The 16,414-nt window shown below is 40.6% G+C and overlaps 1 protein-coding gene across 1 annotated transcript in view; it reads left to right on the top strand.

The window, feature by feature from the left end:
• The first annotated feature begins 1,798 nt into the window (after positions 1-1,798).
• CHIC2 (cysteine rich hydrophobic domain 2) overlaps positions 1,799-16,414 on the top strand; it is a 59,948-nt gene continuing 45,332 nt past the window's right edge. The window contains exon 1 of the mRNA XM_027544518.1: positions 1,799-2,286. Within this exon, the coding sequence (XP_027400319.1) occupies positions 2,168-2,286 (119 nt within the window). The 5' untranslated portion in view covers positions 1,799-2,167. The remainder of the gene's footprint in view (positions 2,287-16,414) is intronic.

Genomic DNA, 16,414 nt, shown 5'->3' with positions numbered 1-16,414 from the left:
ACTAGTTGGATGGGACCATAGAGATACCCTCTTGCCACCCAATATTTACTATGTGCGAGGCTTTCTTCTAAGCATTTCACATGTAGTGACTTGTTTAATCTGCAGAGCAACCCAGTGGGGTAGTACTATTACTATCCTCATTTTACACATGAGAAGCAGAGAAGTTAAATGTCTGGTCCAGAGTCACATTGTAAGTGACAGAGCTGAATTCAAAGTCAGGCAGCCAGTGAAGTCACTCAGTCATGTCTGACTCTTTGTGACCCTATGGACTGAAGCCTACCAGGCTCCTCTGTCCATGGGATTTTCCAGGCAAGAGTACTGGAGTGGGTTGCCATTTACTTCTCCAGGGGATCTTTCCGACCCAGGGATCTAATCCTGGTCCCCTGCATTATAGGCAGATGCTTTTACCGTCTGAACCACCAGGGAAGTTAATCACCAAACCAAGCTCCCTCCTGTGTGCTCTATTACCACCCTCTCTATACTTCTCTGGGAGCGCTCAGCAGGGTTATGATTGCTTGCCTTAGTGATAAATAAGCTACTAGAAGGCAGAAACTATACCTCATCATACATACACACCACAGTGCCTGCCACATGGTTGGGGCTCAGTACGTATCTCTTGAACGAATAAATGTCCTCAGGAGAGACACATACCAAGTTTGATTTGATCTACTATGTTTTTCTTTAATCTTTTCTTAGCTAACTATGTTCGTTTTTTCCAACCATTACTAGTAGGAGGTTCTTTGGCATTGCTCACTTGCCCTGATTGCCCGCCTTTGCACTTTCTCAACTCAACAACGAATCATCTAAACTGGTAGGAAGTGAACACTGTACTTAGGAGTATATTCTGACCAGCACCAGGTCCAGTATGACTATCCTTTCCTGCTGTCAGTATATATTCCTTATCCTGGACACTCTCAGGAGCCCACTCCTGCCCCTGAACTATTTGTTTGCCCGGGCAGGTTCTTGACTATGAATATAACCAAGTACCCAGAGTGAACCTTGGGCCTTTAGTGATGATCTAGGCGGGTGAGAGGAATCCACTAAATTCTGCCTCCGCTCTCCTCCCTTCACCTTTTCTTTCCTGGGAGGAGCTGGAAGGAAGGGAAAGGGATTCCCTAAGTTCTTAAAGGAGAAATGAGGTTATGGCTTGTGAAGAAGTTGAGGGAGGCAACTGCATCTTCTAATCTGGAATCCAGAGTTTGTTAATTTTGTGTCATGGCCTGACTACAGTGAGTTTTCTCCTAAGAAAAAAAATGTATCAGCACCACTGGCCTCATCTATTGGACTACATTTAAGGGGACGATGGGACAAGATGTTTGAACTGCGCATATTTTGAAAAATCCTATATTACAGTGGGCAAACATATTTGAGCTGTGTCTGTTGGGTTCCTCAAATTGGAAAACTACAGACTCTGATTCTCCTCACAGACTAAAAAAACTGACGAAAATTAAGATTCGATTATTGGATAAACCGGCAACCACATGCACAATAATCTATTCCAAACTAGGGCCTTTATTTTTAGTTGTTTTGGTTAGAGATTACTCTGGGGAACCAAGTGCCCCACTGGACACTCAGAGCTCTGTTCTTTGGGTCGGGGGTCAAAGCCACCAGTTTCCAGAGACAATCTCCTTAAGCGTCAGCGACTCTTCTCCTGGAGGGCGGGGCCGCGCCTGCGGGAGCGCGCTCCAGCAGTAGACGGCGGGTGGAAGAGGAGGAAGGCGACCTGGGGAAGGGCGCGAGGCCTCACGTGCGCGCTCCCGCCCGCCAGCCCGCGCGCTCTCGCGCCCACGCGCCCGCTCACCCGCCCTCCTGCTCCCGGGAAGTCTCGCGATGTCGTAGCCGGGTGCTCCCGCTGCGGGAGGCTCTGGCTGTTGCTGTGGTTGCCTGAGTTGCTGCTGCGGCGGTCGCGGCAGTGCTGGTGGAGGTGTCGGCCCTTGGGCGGATGTTGACATTGTGTTGTTGTTATTGCTGACGGTAATGGCGGCGGTGCCGCCGACGGCCAGGACCCCATCTCTTCTGTAGCCGAAGCCGAGACTACACAGAACGAACTCCGCGGCCTCGGAGCCCGCGGTAGCGACTCCTCTCAGCCTTCGCCGCCTCGCCAGCCCGTATCTCGGCCTCCGTCTCTGGACAGGCCCCTTCGGTCCGGGGGTCTCGGAGTCTCAGGATGGCGGATTTCGACGAGATCTATGAGGAGGAGGAGGACGAGGAGCGGGCCCTGGAAGAGCAGCTGCTCAAGTACTCGCCGGACCCGGTGGTGGTCCGCGGCTCTGGTCACGTCACCGTGTAAGGCCCGGTGGAGGGCGAGGGCGAGGACGGGAGGTGCAGGGCTGGGGTGGGCCCCTTACTCCGCGGGGGCCTTCTCTCCCGGTGTCCGTCGGGTGTCTGAGGCCTTCGGGAAGAGTAGGCGACCAGGAAGTGAGAACTTGCTTTATTTTCATTTGTTTCTGTCCCCGGAGTGGGGACAAACGCTGCCCTCCGCACCCCACCTCCTCCTGTTAGCAGGCCCCATGGGCCTGGGCGCTCTGACGGATCCCAGGAGGAAGGTTATTCTTTGGGGTCTGCCCTTCCGGCCACCCTTTCAGCTTCGGGGTGGAAATACACGTATTTCTAGGTGCCTCCCCCAGTTTTCTCATCCATTTACCTTGTGGTTCTCTTTCCTCGTTTGTGCCTTTGAGCCTAGTGACATATGGCTCAGAGGCCGGATCTGGGCCGGGTGAGACCCTGGCGACGATCGGTAATGAGTGGTTCCCTGTCTTCGTGTCTGTTTCACTCATACCCACAAGTCTTCCCAGTTTCTTGCAGAGTCAGTTTGTGCGGAACCAATGCAAGTTCCTGTAATTGTATATGATAAAAAAAATGTATGGATGAACATATGTATTTAAGATGCAGAATGATGTATGTTTACATATAATTTTAAAAAAATCTACGTGATGGGCACACACTACTCAGGTTACTCAGGGTTCTCTGTAATCTAAGCCCTTCCTTGGGGCACGAACTCTGGGATGGTTTCTTCATTTGATAAGGGTTCCTGTAAGTTCAGTTGGCAACATTTTAAAAGTCTGATATTATTCAAACAATAAGGAAGGAGCACTTTCTGAAAGGTCATGACTAATAAAGGAATGTGAAGACTTGAACCAAATAATGAGCTGTCCGGAAGCAGGAAGTTTTGTAATGTTTGTCGGAGAAGTTCAGAGTTTTGTACAAGTTGAAGAATTTATGCCTTTTCATTTTAGATCTCTGTTCAAATCCTAGGTCAAACTTCATGCTTGTCAGACATCTCTCCACTTTACCTTTTTAGTAAAATACAAAGGGCCAGTAAGTTTGAAATTGCCTGGAACACTTTATATTTTATTTTTGGCTTAGGGTGAGTGGGATGTGCAGTGAATAACTGTTAGTGAAATAGTAGGACTTCTCATATAAGACTGTCAGCAAAATCTTTTCACTTCTCAAAACATGATATGACCAGCCATATTGTTGTTTGGGTGTGCTTATGTAATGCTTTGATTTCTTTAGCACCTGTTAGTTTATATTCTGGTGACTTAGTATAAAAACACTGCATTATCTCTGTCACAGTGCCATGAGAAGACAATAAAATATCACCGTACTAACAGTTACTTAGTATTTTAAGTGTCATCACTAGCATCATTAAGACATATAGCCAAATACTATGGGGTATTAAATCTTTTTAACATATATCACAGAAATGTTTACATCTCAGAGCCTGCCATTTGTTTTGTTTGACTATTTGAACCTTAATGCATTCTTTTAAACCTAAGGAGTGCTTAAAGATTGGTTTTCAAACTTTATCATGGTATCTGTCCACCCTTCCCCATAAATTCCTCATATCAAAGAAAAGCTGGCAAAATTTTATTTTAAAAGGTGCAGCTATAGTTATAATGTTTCCTCTGAGTAAAAGAAAAGCTAAGTACATTGTTGGGCCTGATGGAAAAGTCAGAGAGCTCAGCACCAAATAGGTGATTAGTAAATTTGATTTTAGTTGGCTACTTACAGAGGTTAACAGAGTGGGAGAGAATTATTAGTGGTTCCCAATCTTAATTGCCCATTGGAATCACTTGGGGAGTTTTTGTCATTGCCCCAGTGGAAGCCAAGTTTCTGAGTGAGGTCCTAGTTTGTTTAAAAAGTTCCACAAGTGACTCAAGTAGGTACCCAGGATTAAACACCACTATTCCAGAGTATTAAGAGAAACTAAATGCCCGCAATAAACAGTATGCCTTTCTACATAGAAGTTAATTTTTCTATGCTCTCTCTCAACTTCACTTTCTTTCCTGTTACTTTGGTTCTAGGCTCTGGGTTCAAATCTACCCTTTGCCACTTCTTGGGTAAATTATTTATCTGTGACTCTTCATTTAAAATGGGGCTAGTTGTAGTCCCTAATTGTTAAAATGAAGGATTGAGACAGTACGTGCAAAGAATTCATCACATTGTGTGGTACTGTGCTCAATAAATATAGCCTTTATTAATTATCATCCACACATATAGTGTTCCTCTTTGAGAAACATAGGTATAAAGCACAGTACTAAGAAATCCAGACTGCCTTTCTCAAACTTAATAGTGACTCACTTTAGTCTTATTTTTCCATTTCTGGGCGATTTGTATGAGGGTAAGTTGTGTGAAATATTTCAAGGAGAATTAATAAGAATCTTCTACATTGAAGGCCTAATCCTGTTTTGTGGGGACATAGATAAGTACAGTTAATAGTACAAAACTTTTTGTATCATTCACTGGCATACTATGCAAGTAGGAGTCAGTTAATACCTATAATGGTTTTTGAAATTGGTGTTTGTGGGTTGCTATAACTGTTGAGCATGTTCAGTTTTTCTTGCCTGCAAGTATAAATGGGAAGAGCTATTAAAACAGTTGAAAGACTACTGGTTAAGCTTATCACTACAGCTGCCCTATCTGCTCCTTCTCTATTTAAACTAAGGAGCTGCTCAGAGCTGTTTTCCCTTACTGGTTTGGAAGTCAATATAATGTAATGTATAGAATCATCTGCAATCCACATCAATCTGAAACTATATAGATCTATTCATGTGTGTTTTTCACAGATGTCACTTTTGAGTAGACCTTCACGATTGATTATTTCTACTCTTTTCCCCTCCATGATATAATACATCATGTTATATTGCTGTTATTTTAGAAGTCACTGTATTCTCGTATAGAAGAAGGCAATGGCACCCCACTCCAGTACTCTTGCCTGGAAAATCCCATGGACGGAGGAGCCTGGTAGGCTGCAGTCCATGGGGTTGCGAAGAGTTGGACACTACTGAGCGACTTCACTTTCACTTTTCACTTTCATGCATTGGAGAAGGAAATGGCAACCCACTCCAGTGTTCTTGCCTGGAGAATCCCAGGGACGGGGGAGCCTGGTGGGCTGCCGTCTATGGGGTCGCACAGAGTCGGACACGACTGAAGCGACTTAGCAGCAGCAGCAGTATTCTTGTATGACATAATGCGGCATGTCATTATAGTGATGTGAGAAAGTAAGTCATCTTTCATTTTCTACTACACAGGCAGGGCTTAGTTAGTTTTGTGGCATAATCAGATATTGGGCATACAAGTATTTAAAATGTATAATTTGCCTAAATGAAGTTTGCTTTAATGTAGTTTCTAGTATTTTCATATTGACCACAAGTCAGGCTTAAACTGTGTACTTCCATTAAGATCAGTATTCTTTCTTGATATTTTTCTAGATGAGTGTAATAATTTCCTTCATTTTTAGATTTGAATGTAGCAATATGGAACAAGCTGGCAGCTCCAATAGGAAGAAATCTTATACAAAATAGTATTTTGAGGAAAAGTGTTTGAAGGAAGAGAGGGAAATGATAAGTTCCTGTTATTGCATAATTTTTATGTGCATCTAATTTAAAAGACTGGAGCTCACAGTTCAAAGATTTTTCTGTGTGTGTATGTGTACTTCTCAGTTTATTATGTAATGAAGATGAAGGAAAGGTGATTAATTTATTAGGTGTCAATTGGCAAAATTGGTTAATATTTTTTAAAATTATGACATTCTGTTCCCCTTAGAATAAATTTTTGTAACTATCATTTGTTGAAGAGTTTGATTTTTCACAGTGATGATAGCAGTGTGCTTAATATAAAAATTAGAATTTAAAACTAGGTTTTAGGCCAGTATTTCCTGTCTAATCTGTCATCATAACTGACATTATCAGTTCCTATCTTGTTTCATGCCCTCCCATATAAAAATCAAACTTGGAGCCTCCCTAGGGAATGTTTAATTTTTGACTTCTAACATAAGCCTTGTCATAGAACCAGCTTATTTTTAGATTTGTTTCTGATGTTATTCTCCTAATTTCACTAAATTACTGTGTCTTCGGGTACTTGCCTCTGAGGTATAATCTTTCTACAATGTCCACAAAAATTCCTCATCCTTTACCAGCTTTTATCAATGGCTGTGAGACATCACTCTCTTTATCATTCATCTCAGGTAAGCTGTGGAAAATTGAAAGATTTAGAAATGTGACTTGAAATAATATGGATAGGACCTTTGCATAGGAGACATCACAGAACACCTCAGTATATATTGACCTTTCAGATAGTAGAGTTAAAAAAATTCTGTCTTGAAATGTACTGGACCAAGATTGCTACAGCATGCTGTGGTAAGCAACAGGAGATTTGCTTAAATAACAGATTCACTTCAGTTAAATAATTTTATAAACTTTTGTAACTCTCACCTTATCTCCACTCAGCATAATTATTCCATTTTTAAAGATTAAATTTTTTGTTTGGAGACTTTTAAGGTTCTTTTTGATATTTCTCCACAAAGCTGGATAGTTCTTTGAAGGCAGGAATTATGTTTATTGGTTTTTATTTCTCCACTACTTAATGTGGTGTCTGGAATAGTGAAGTGAAGTGACAGTCACTCAGTTGTGTCTGACTCTTTGCCACCCTATGGACTATATAGTCCATGGACTTCTCCAGGCCAGAATACTGGAGTGGGTAGCCTTTCCCTTCTCCAGGGGATCTTCCCAACCCAGGGATCGAACCCAGATCTCCCGCATTACAGGCGGATTCTTTACCAGCTGAGCCACAGGGGAAGCCCAAGAATACTGGAGTGGGTAGCCTATCCATTCTCCAGTGGATCTTCCCAACCTAGGAATTGAACTGGGGTCTCCTGCATTGCAGGTGGATTCTTTACCAACTGAGCTATCAGGGAAGCCCTGTCTGGAATATGATAGGTTTTGAAATGTTCTCTAAATAAATGAGGTAATTGCATACATCTTTGGATCTTGTCAAACTTGTCAAAATAATAACTGTTTTCTTTTTTTTTTTGGTACCTCTGAAATGAAGGCAAACTATTGTACAATAGAACTCTTATAACCACATTCATAAGATAAATGGCTTATCATTTTTTACTTTATTTATTTTTTTTTTTGGCTGCACTTTCAGGATCTTAGTTCCCTGGCCAAAGATTGAACCCTGGCAGTGAAAGCACAGAGTCTTAACCACTGGACCTCCAGGAAATTCCTTGGTTTTTCTTTTTCTAAAAAGCAAATTTGGTGATTGTGAGAAAATTGTCTGTTTAAAGTAGATATTATTTTCCCAGAGGTTTTTCTTGCTCCTTATAATTTGAGAGGAAATTACTTTGATTTAGAACACAGCATTGAGCAATTTCTGACACTATAAAGAAAAAAGTGCTCAATATCTTAACTGGACCAAGTGCTAAAACTTCTCAGTGAGTGAACTTTCTTGAAGAAATGAGAAATATGGTAGTAAGCTTGTTTCAAAATTTTACTGTAATTTGAAATTCACGTGATCAGTTCAGTCGCTCATTCGTGTCCGACTCTTTGTGACCCCATGGACTGCAGCACACCAGGCTTCCCTGTCTATCACCAACTGCCAGAGCTTACTCAAACTCATGTCCATCGAGTCTGTGATGCCATCCAACCATCTCATCCTCTGTCGTCCCCTTCTCCTGCCTTCAATTTTTCCTGGCATTAGGGTCTTTTCCAGTGAGTCAGTTCTTTGCATCAGGTGGCCAAATATTGGAGTTTCAGCTTCAGCATCAGTCCTTTCGGTGAATATTCAGGACTGATTTCCTTTAGGATGGATTGGTTGGATCTCCTTGCAGTCCAAGGGACTCTCAAGAGTCTTCTCCAACACCACAGTTCAAAAGCATCAATTCTTTGATGCTCAGCTTTCTTTATAGTCCAACTCGCACATCCATACATGACTATTGGAAAACTCATAGCTTTGACTAGATGGACCTTTGTTGGCAAAGTAATGTCTCTGCTTTTTAATATGCTGTCTAGGTTGGTCACAGTTTTTCTTCCAAGGAGCAAGCGTCTTTTAATATCATGGCTGCAGTCACCATCTGCAGTGATTTTGGAGCCGCAAAAAATAAAGTCTGTCACTGTTTCCATTGTTTCCCCATCTATTTGCCATGAAGTGATGGGACCAGATGCCATGGTCTTAGTTTTCTGAATGTTGAGCTTTAAGCCAGCTTTTTCACTCTCCTCTTTCACTTTCATCAAGAAGCTCTTTATTTCTTCTTCGCTTTCTGCCATAAGGGTGGTGTCATTTGAATATCTGAGGTTATTGGTATTTCTCCTGGCACTGTTGATTCCAGCTTGTGCTTCATCCAGTCTAGCATTTCTCATGATGTACTCTGCAGGCTATGGTTTTTCCAGCAGTCATGTATGGATGTGAGAGTTGGACTGTGAAGAAAGCTGAGCGCCGAAGAATTGATGCTTTTGAACTGTGGTGTTGGAGAAGACTCTTGAGAGTCCCTTGGACTGCAAGGAGATCCAGCCAGTCCTAGGTGTTCTTTGGAAGGAATGATGCTAAAGCTGAAACTCCAGTACTTTGGCCACCTCATGCAAAGAGTTGACTCATTGGAAAAGACCCTGATGCTCGGAGGGATTGGAGGCAGGAGAAGAAGGGGGCGACAGAAGTTGAGATGACTGGATGGCATCACCGACTCGATGGACTTGAGTCTGAGTGAACTCCGGGAGTTGGTGATGGACAGGGAGGCCTGGTGTGCTGCAATTCATGGGGTCGCAAAGAGTCGGACACGACTGAGCAACTGAACTGAATTGAACTGAACTGAACTCTGCATATAAGTTAAATAAGCAGGGTGACAATATATAGCCTTGATGTATGCCTTTCCCAACTTGGAACCAGTCTATTGTTCCATGTCCAGTTCTAACTGTTGCTTCTTGACCTGCATACAGATTTCTCAGGAGGCGGGTCAGGTGGTCTGGTAGTCCCATCTCTTTCAGAATTTTTCACCATTTGTTGTGATCCACACAGTCAAAGGCTTTGGCATAGTCAGTAAAGCAGAAGTAGATATTTTTTGGAACTCTCGCTTTTTCAATGATCCAACGAATGTTGGCAATTTGATCTCTGGTTCCTCTGCCTTTTCTAAATCCAGCTTGAATATCTGGAAGTTCACGGTTCACATACTGTTGAAGCCTGGCTTGGAGAATTTTGAACATTATTTTGCTAGTGTGTGAGATAAGTACAACTGTGTGGTAGTTTGAACATTCTTTGACATTGCCTTTCTTTGGGATTGGAATGAAAACTGACCTTTTCCAGTCCTGTGGCCACTGCTGAGTTTTCCAATTTTGCTGGCATATTGAGTGCAGCACTTTCACAGCATCATCTTTTAGAATTTGAAATAGATCAGCTGGAATTCCATTACCTCCACTAACTTTGTTTGTAGTGATGCTTCCTAAGGCCCATTTGACTTCGCATTCTAGGATGCCTGGCTCTAGGTGAGTGATCACACCGTCGTGGTTATCTGGGTCATGAAGGTTTTTTTTGTGTAGATCTTCTGTGTGTTCTTGCTACCTCTTAATATAGTCTGCTTCTGTTAGGTCCATACCATTTCTGTCCTTCATTGTGCCCATCTTTGCATGAAATGTTTGCTTGGTATCTTTCATTTTCTTGAAGAGATCTCTAGTCTTTCCCATTCTGTTGTTTTCCTCTATTTCTTTGTATTAATCGCTGAGGAAGGCTTTCTTATCTCTCCTTGCTATTCTTTGGAACTCTGCATTCAAATGGGTATATGTTTCTTTTTCCCCTTTGCCTGTAGCTTCCCTTCTTTTCTCAGCTATTTGTAAGGCCTCCTCAGACAACCATTTTGCTTTTTTGCATTTCTTTTTCTTGGGGATGGTCTTGATCAAAATTTTGCTGTAATTTGAAATACACATGGATATTCCAGTCCAAACAGTTCATTGTGGGATTTCTGCCTGCCAACAGATGTGAAATTATCTAGTACTTAAAATGTTATGCGTTTAGCTAAGTGGAATATAGGAACTAAATGGTGGAAAGTAAATGATAAGAGATTCTTTATGATGGTACAAAAGCTGTTATTATTCTAAATAACATTATTCTAAAGAATAATATTTTTGATAGCTGCTCTTGAATCCCAGCTTGAGTTTATATTCCTAATAGGTTAAACGCCTAGGATATTAGATCAACTGTGTACTCAGAAGGGAATCTTTTTTTCTTTTTTTAATACTTTTTATTTATTTTATTTTTTGTGCTGGGTCTTTGTTGCTCTGGGCTGGCTTTCTCTAGTTGTGGTGAGCAGGGGCTATACTTTGTTGCTGAGCATGGTCTCTAGAGCTCAGTAGTTGTGGCACAGACTTAGTTGCTCCATGGCATGTGAAATCTTCTCAGATTAGGGATCGAACCGGTGTCCCCTGCATTGGCAGATGGTTTCTTATCCATTGCACCACCAGGAAAGTTCAGAATGGAATCTTTTAAGTCTTTTTAGTATCTATGGCTTAGCTTTTTAATCTACTATAAAGCTACTTAAGATATTATTCTCAATGAAATTAAGCTTTAAAATATAACAGCAACAGTTGCTTTTAAGTATCTTACTCTGATGTCTTCTGGGTAAGATTTGTTGGTGACTTTTCATAATTTGTTTCAGAATCCATTTGTAAAATCAGATGTTATACCAGTGTTTCCATGTTCATGCAATCTTGCTTAATCTCAGTACAGTATTTCTTAAACTTGCCTGATTATTAGAATCACTTGCCCGATTATCAGAATCACTAAGGACATTTTAAAAAATACACATTTCAGACTTCCTCAATCAGAATCTTTAAGGGAAGAGTCTAGGAATTTTTATTTTTGATAGGAGCTTGGGTGATTCTTAGACACGTTTGGAAAGCAAGAGATGGTTCTGTGGAAAGAGTGGTCTCTGATGTCAAGCAAATTGATTTCAGTTCTCAGAGACTTCTGAACTGTAGCCATTAACTTTTCTTAACTTTAGTTTTCTCATCTGCAAAAGGGATATCTATCTCAGGGATTAGGTGTGACAGTCAGAAATAATTTATCTGATTACCTGAACCCATAATAGACATTTGGCAAATTATTGCCATATATTTTTATATTTATCCCTTCATGTGTATTTTTTGGTTAATCTTTATCATTGTCTTGAAAATCAGTCGGAAACATGCTCTCCTGCTTTAAGATCCTGTCAGAATTATCTGTTTGAGTAGAGGAAACTTTTAATCAAAAGAAAATCTTGACAGATTGGTACATTGTGGTGTTCTTAGAGGCCATTGAGGTATTTTAAAGTTTGAGGATCTTTTTTTTCTAAATGGCACTTTCCTTTTGAATTTGCATATGAGAGCTTTTGCTTTCTGTTTATGTTCTTCTTTTCTTTCTAATTGATCAGCTGTAAGTTAGAAATGAGACAACCAACCTTATAAGACCAATGCATAGAGTAAGAAAAGTTGGTTCTGAGTGCTGGATTTAGATGCTTGAATTTTAATACTTGGGTTTTGAGATTCTTATCTCCTCAGAGTATTTTTCAATTAATCCTTCATTATCAACTGTCTTGTTGAGGTTTCCTGATAAGTAATTTAACAAGTATTTATTAAATTTTATGCCCAGTATTATTTGAGGCTCTGAGTTTACAGTTATGAATGAAACATACATAGTTCCTCTGCCCTTCAGGAGCTTACAGCAACAGATAAATTATGTCTGAGAAAGTTACTGCGAAGGAGACATTAGCATCTGTGGCAGAAAATAATGTGATACAGAGAACCCCTCTGAGAAGGTAAAGTTTAGGAAGGGTGAAAGAGTCCTGTGAGGAGCCGCGCGGGTCTGGAGAACAGCAAAATAAGTTTGGCTTGCCTGAGGAGCTGAAAGGATGCTGCTACTGCATTGTGGCCAGAACATAGGAAACAAAGGAGATAGCTCCTTGAAATGAGATTGGCAAGCTCAGTAGGGACCAAAAAGGATTATAGAGAGATTCGAGTGAAACTGGGGAGGGTAGTTGGGAGCTGTTGGAACAGTAAAGATGAGATGATAGTGGCCTGGTTTAGGGTGATAGACTTTAGATAAAGGAGGTGTTAAAATTCTGGCTGTAAGCCATCAAATTTAGCAACTTTTCTATGAGGTATGGCAGAACATTGCATCGGTCACTTTTGCCATCTCATTTCCCAGTTGTGTTATTTTTTGTTTTCTTTTGGTCTTTGTTTTGGCTTTGTGAACCGTAAGGTCAAAGATCAGTGGCTGCCCTTACTGTTGACTTGAGACTGTCATGATGACATACCTGCATTTCCTGTTCTGCTGCCACAGGGCAGCTAAGTATGACAAGAGAACAGTGGCTACTCCACAAGATCGTGGCTTTCCCACAAGATGGTAGATTTTGAAATGAGGACCTTTGTACCCTTTAGCTACAAGATGTATGGTGTTTGACAGTGATCTGTTCATTAGATTTGAGGAAAAGACTGCGTTTTACATTTTTACTCTTAAAGCTGAATTGTCTACATAAGGACTGAAATTTGCTCAAAAATCTGGAGAAATGATTTTCTTCTTGACGCTCTTTTCCATTCTACATTTAGTAAGTAAAGTTTACTTAGTGTAGAGTTGGTTGGACTATTGTTTTAACTTACTTTGTTTTTTGATTGATAAGAAGTGAATGTGTGTGTCTGTATCTCTGTCTGCCTCATCTGTCTGTCTGTCTGCTTCCTGCAAGAGTAACTGGTTTTATTCTCTTTTGTTATGCATTGTAATTACAGTGGAGTCCTTGATTAGTCCAGTGAAGGAGTTCCTATGTATCCAGCCTTCTTTCTCTGCCCTTTCTAAACTGCTGCTGCTGCTGCTAAGTCACTTCAGTAGTGTCCGACTCTGTGTGACCCCATAGACAGCAGCCCACCAGGCTTCTCTGTCCCTGAGATTCTCCAGGCAAGAACATTGGAGTGGGTTGCCATTTCCTTCTCCAAGGCATGAAAGTGAAAAGTAAAAGGGAAGTCGCTTAGTCGTGTCTGACTCTTCGCAATCCCATGGACTGCAGCCCACCAGGCTCCTCCGTCCATGGGCTTTTCCAGGCAAGAGTACTGGAGTGGGGTGCCATCACCTTTCTAAACTATCCAGTTATAAATGTTGGAGGTGGGAGGGAAGCTCATGAGGAGGGAATATATGTATGCATATAACTGATTCACATTATTATATAGCAGAAACTAGTATAACATTGTAAAGCAATTATATTCCAATTAATAAATTTAAAATTTTTTTTAAATTGTAAATGTTACTTGAAGTTGATATTTTGGTAGTCTGTACTGTAAACCAGTTCAACCGTATATTGCTTCTTAAATGGACATAGTTTATCATCGTGTTGTTCATAATGTTATATAAATATGAAGCATATTCTAGACTGTATACAGATTAGATATATAAAATCTTTTTTCCTTAGTCTGATTCAGATAATGTAAAGTAGTTGAGTTAGATTAGTTGCATCCCTAATTATCAGAAGTAAAACCTTGAAGTTTAATTACTATATATTTATAAAACTTTCACTGCTTAACAATATATGTAATTGATGAAAATATAAGCTTAATAGTTGAAAACTAGTAAAATTCTAATACTAGAATATTGTAAAACTGTATAGTGATGAGGTATAGTGATGAGTGATTGTAGTACATGATTTAAGTAAGTTTTTGATTTCACTAGTTTATGAATGAGATTATACTCTCACAGAGCTGGTGGAACTCAAATGTATAGAATTTTGTCACACAGTTAGAAATTTTTAGAGTTATATTCTGAGACTCATATATTTGTGTCTCCAACTCCAGGGGTTCTGTATCTTCTGGGTACACTTTCAGTTCTATCCTTCCATGAGCCACATTGATATTTAGATGTGTATTAAGGTAGCCAGATGAATTTAAAGCATGATTTTTATATATTAAAACCTATTAATTTCTTCTTTGATTATGACTTCATCTCCCAAAATAGCTAAAAAGTTGACTTCATTGAGCTCAGAGTTCGGCATTAGAAAATAAGTGCTGTCTTCACTTGCCATTTGTATAATCTATGTGTTCAGATTGTATCTGAAATTTCTGGTTTATATCTCACACGCTAGCAAAGTAACGCTCAAAATTCTCCAAGCCAGGCTTCAACAGTACGTGAACTGTGAACTTCTAGATTTTCAAGCTGGATTTAGAAAAGGCAGAGGAACCAGAGATCAAATTGCCAACATTCATTGGATCATTGAAAAAGCGAGAGAGTTCGAAAAATAGCTACTTCTGCTTTACTGACTATGCCAAAGCCTTTGACTGTGTGGATCACAACAAATGGTGAAAAATTCTGAAAGAGATGGGACTACCAGACCACCTGACCCGCCTCCTGAGAAATCTGTATGCAGGTCAAGAAGCAACAGTTAGAACTGGACCTGGAACAACAGACTGGTTCAAAATTGGGAAAGGAGTATGTCAAGGCTGTATATTGTTACCCTGCTTATTTAACTTATATGCAGAGTACATCATGCGAAATGCTGGGCTGGAAGAAGCACAAGCTGGAATCAAGATTGCCAGGAGAAATACCAATAACCTCAGGTATTCAGATGACACCACCCTTATGGCAGAAAGCGAAAAAGAAATAAAGAGCTTCTTGATGAAAGTGAAAGAGGAGAGGGCAAAAGTTGGCTTAAAGCTCAACATTCAGAAAACTAAGATTATGGCATCCAGTCCCATCACTTCATGGCAAATAGATGGGGAAACAATGGAAACAGTGTCAGACTTTATCTTTTGGGGCTCCAGAATCACTGCAGATGGTGACTGCAGCCATGACATTAAAAGACGCTTGCTCCTTGGAAGAAAAGCTGTGACCAACCTAGACAGCATATTAAAAAGCAGAGACATAACTTTGCCAGAAAAGGTCCATCTAGTCAAAGTTACGGTTTTTCCAGTAGTCATGTATGGATGTGCGAGTTGGACTATAAAGAAAGCTGAGCGCTGAAGAATTGATGCTTTTGAATTGTGGTGTTGGAGAAGACTCTTGAGAGTCCCTTGGACTGCAAGGAGATCCAACCAATCCATCCTAAAGGAAATCAGTCCTGAATATTCATTGAAAGGACTGATGCTGAAGCTGAAACTCTAATACTTTGGCCACCTGATGCAAAGAACTGACTCATTGGGAAAGACCCTGATCCTGGGAAAGATTGAAGATGGGATAAGAAGGGGACGACAGAGGATGAGATGGTCGGATGGCATCACTGACTTAATGAACATGAGTTTGAGTAAGCTCCGGGGGTTGGTGATGGACAGGGAAGTCTGGCATGCTGCAGTCCATGGGGATCTCAAAGAGTCAGACACGACTGAGCCACTGAACTGAACTAATGTTCATATGTGTTATCATATTGACAGGAAGATAAAATTCTTTTGAGTCTATAGATTTGTATGGGTTGAGTGTCTCAGAGTCCAGAATATCCAAAACTGAGTTTGTATTCTTCCCCCAAACTCAGCTTTCAAGTGCAGCCTTCCTCTTCTCAGTTGATGGCAGACCTGGTATCCTGTTTGCTTAGAGTAGAAAAAGTCTTTGACACATCCTTGATGTCCCTATTTTTCTTTTACTGCATCTAATCTATCAAGAAGTAAATCTCTTGACTCTGTCTTAAAAAAATATCCAAAATCTGACAACTTTTTGCCATCTCTGTACTGCTGGTGTGAGTTGTCATTGTCTCTCTTCTGCCTTATATTACATACTTTTCTTCACCCTGCTCCCACCTTTGCTTCTTAACCTTTACAGTTTTTTTTGGTACATCTGACACAGAGATTCTTCTAAAACACAAATCAGATCATGTCTCTTTTCTGTCAGAACTCCCCATCTTCAGAGTTAAAGTTCCTTTTAATGGCCTGTAAGACCCTACCTGATGTGGCCCATCATTATTTCTCTGACTTCTACCATTCTTCACTTGTTTACCCTAGTCTAGTCACAGAAGCCTCCTTTCTATTCACTGAATTATTCTAGGCACACTTCTAGCTAAGGGCTTTGCACTGTTTGGTTCCACTTTCTGAAATATCCCTCTGCCCCAGATACCCAAATGGCTAGCTCCTTCACCTTCTTCAAATCTTTCACAATTATCTTATGAGTCCTGTCCTCCTTTCTACTTAAAATTAAAACTCATCTG

The sequence above is a fragment of the Bos indicus x Bos taurus genome, chromosome 6 (assembly GCF_003369695.1).
Source record: "Bos indicus x Bos taurus breed Angus x Brahman F1 hybrid chromosome 6, Bos_hybrid_MaternalHap_v2.0, whole genome shotgun sequence".
NCBI classification, from domain to species: domain Eukaryota; kingdom Metazoa; phylum Chordata; class Mammalia; order Artiodactyla; family Bovidae; genus Bos; species Bos indicus x Bos taurus.
Note: the sequence above shows the minus strand (reverse complement) of the source record. Positions and strands in the feature narration are given on the sequence as shown.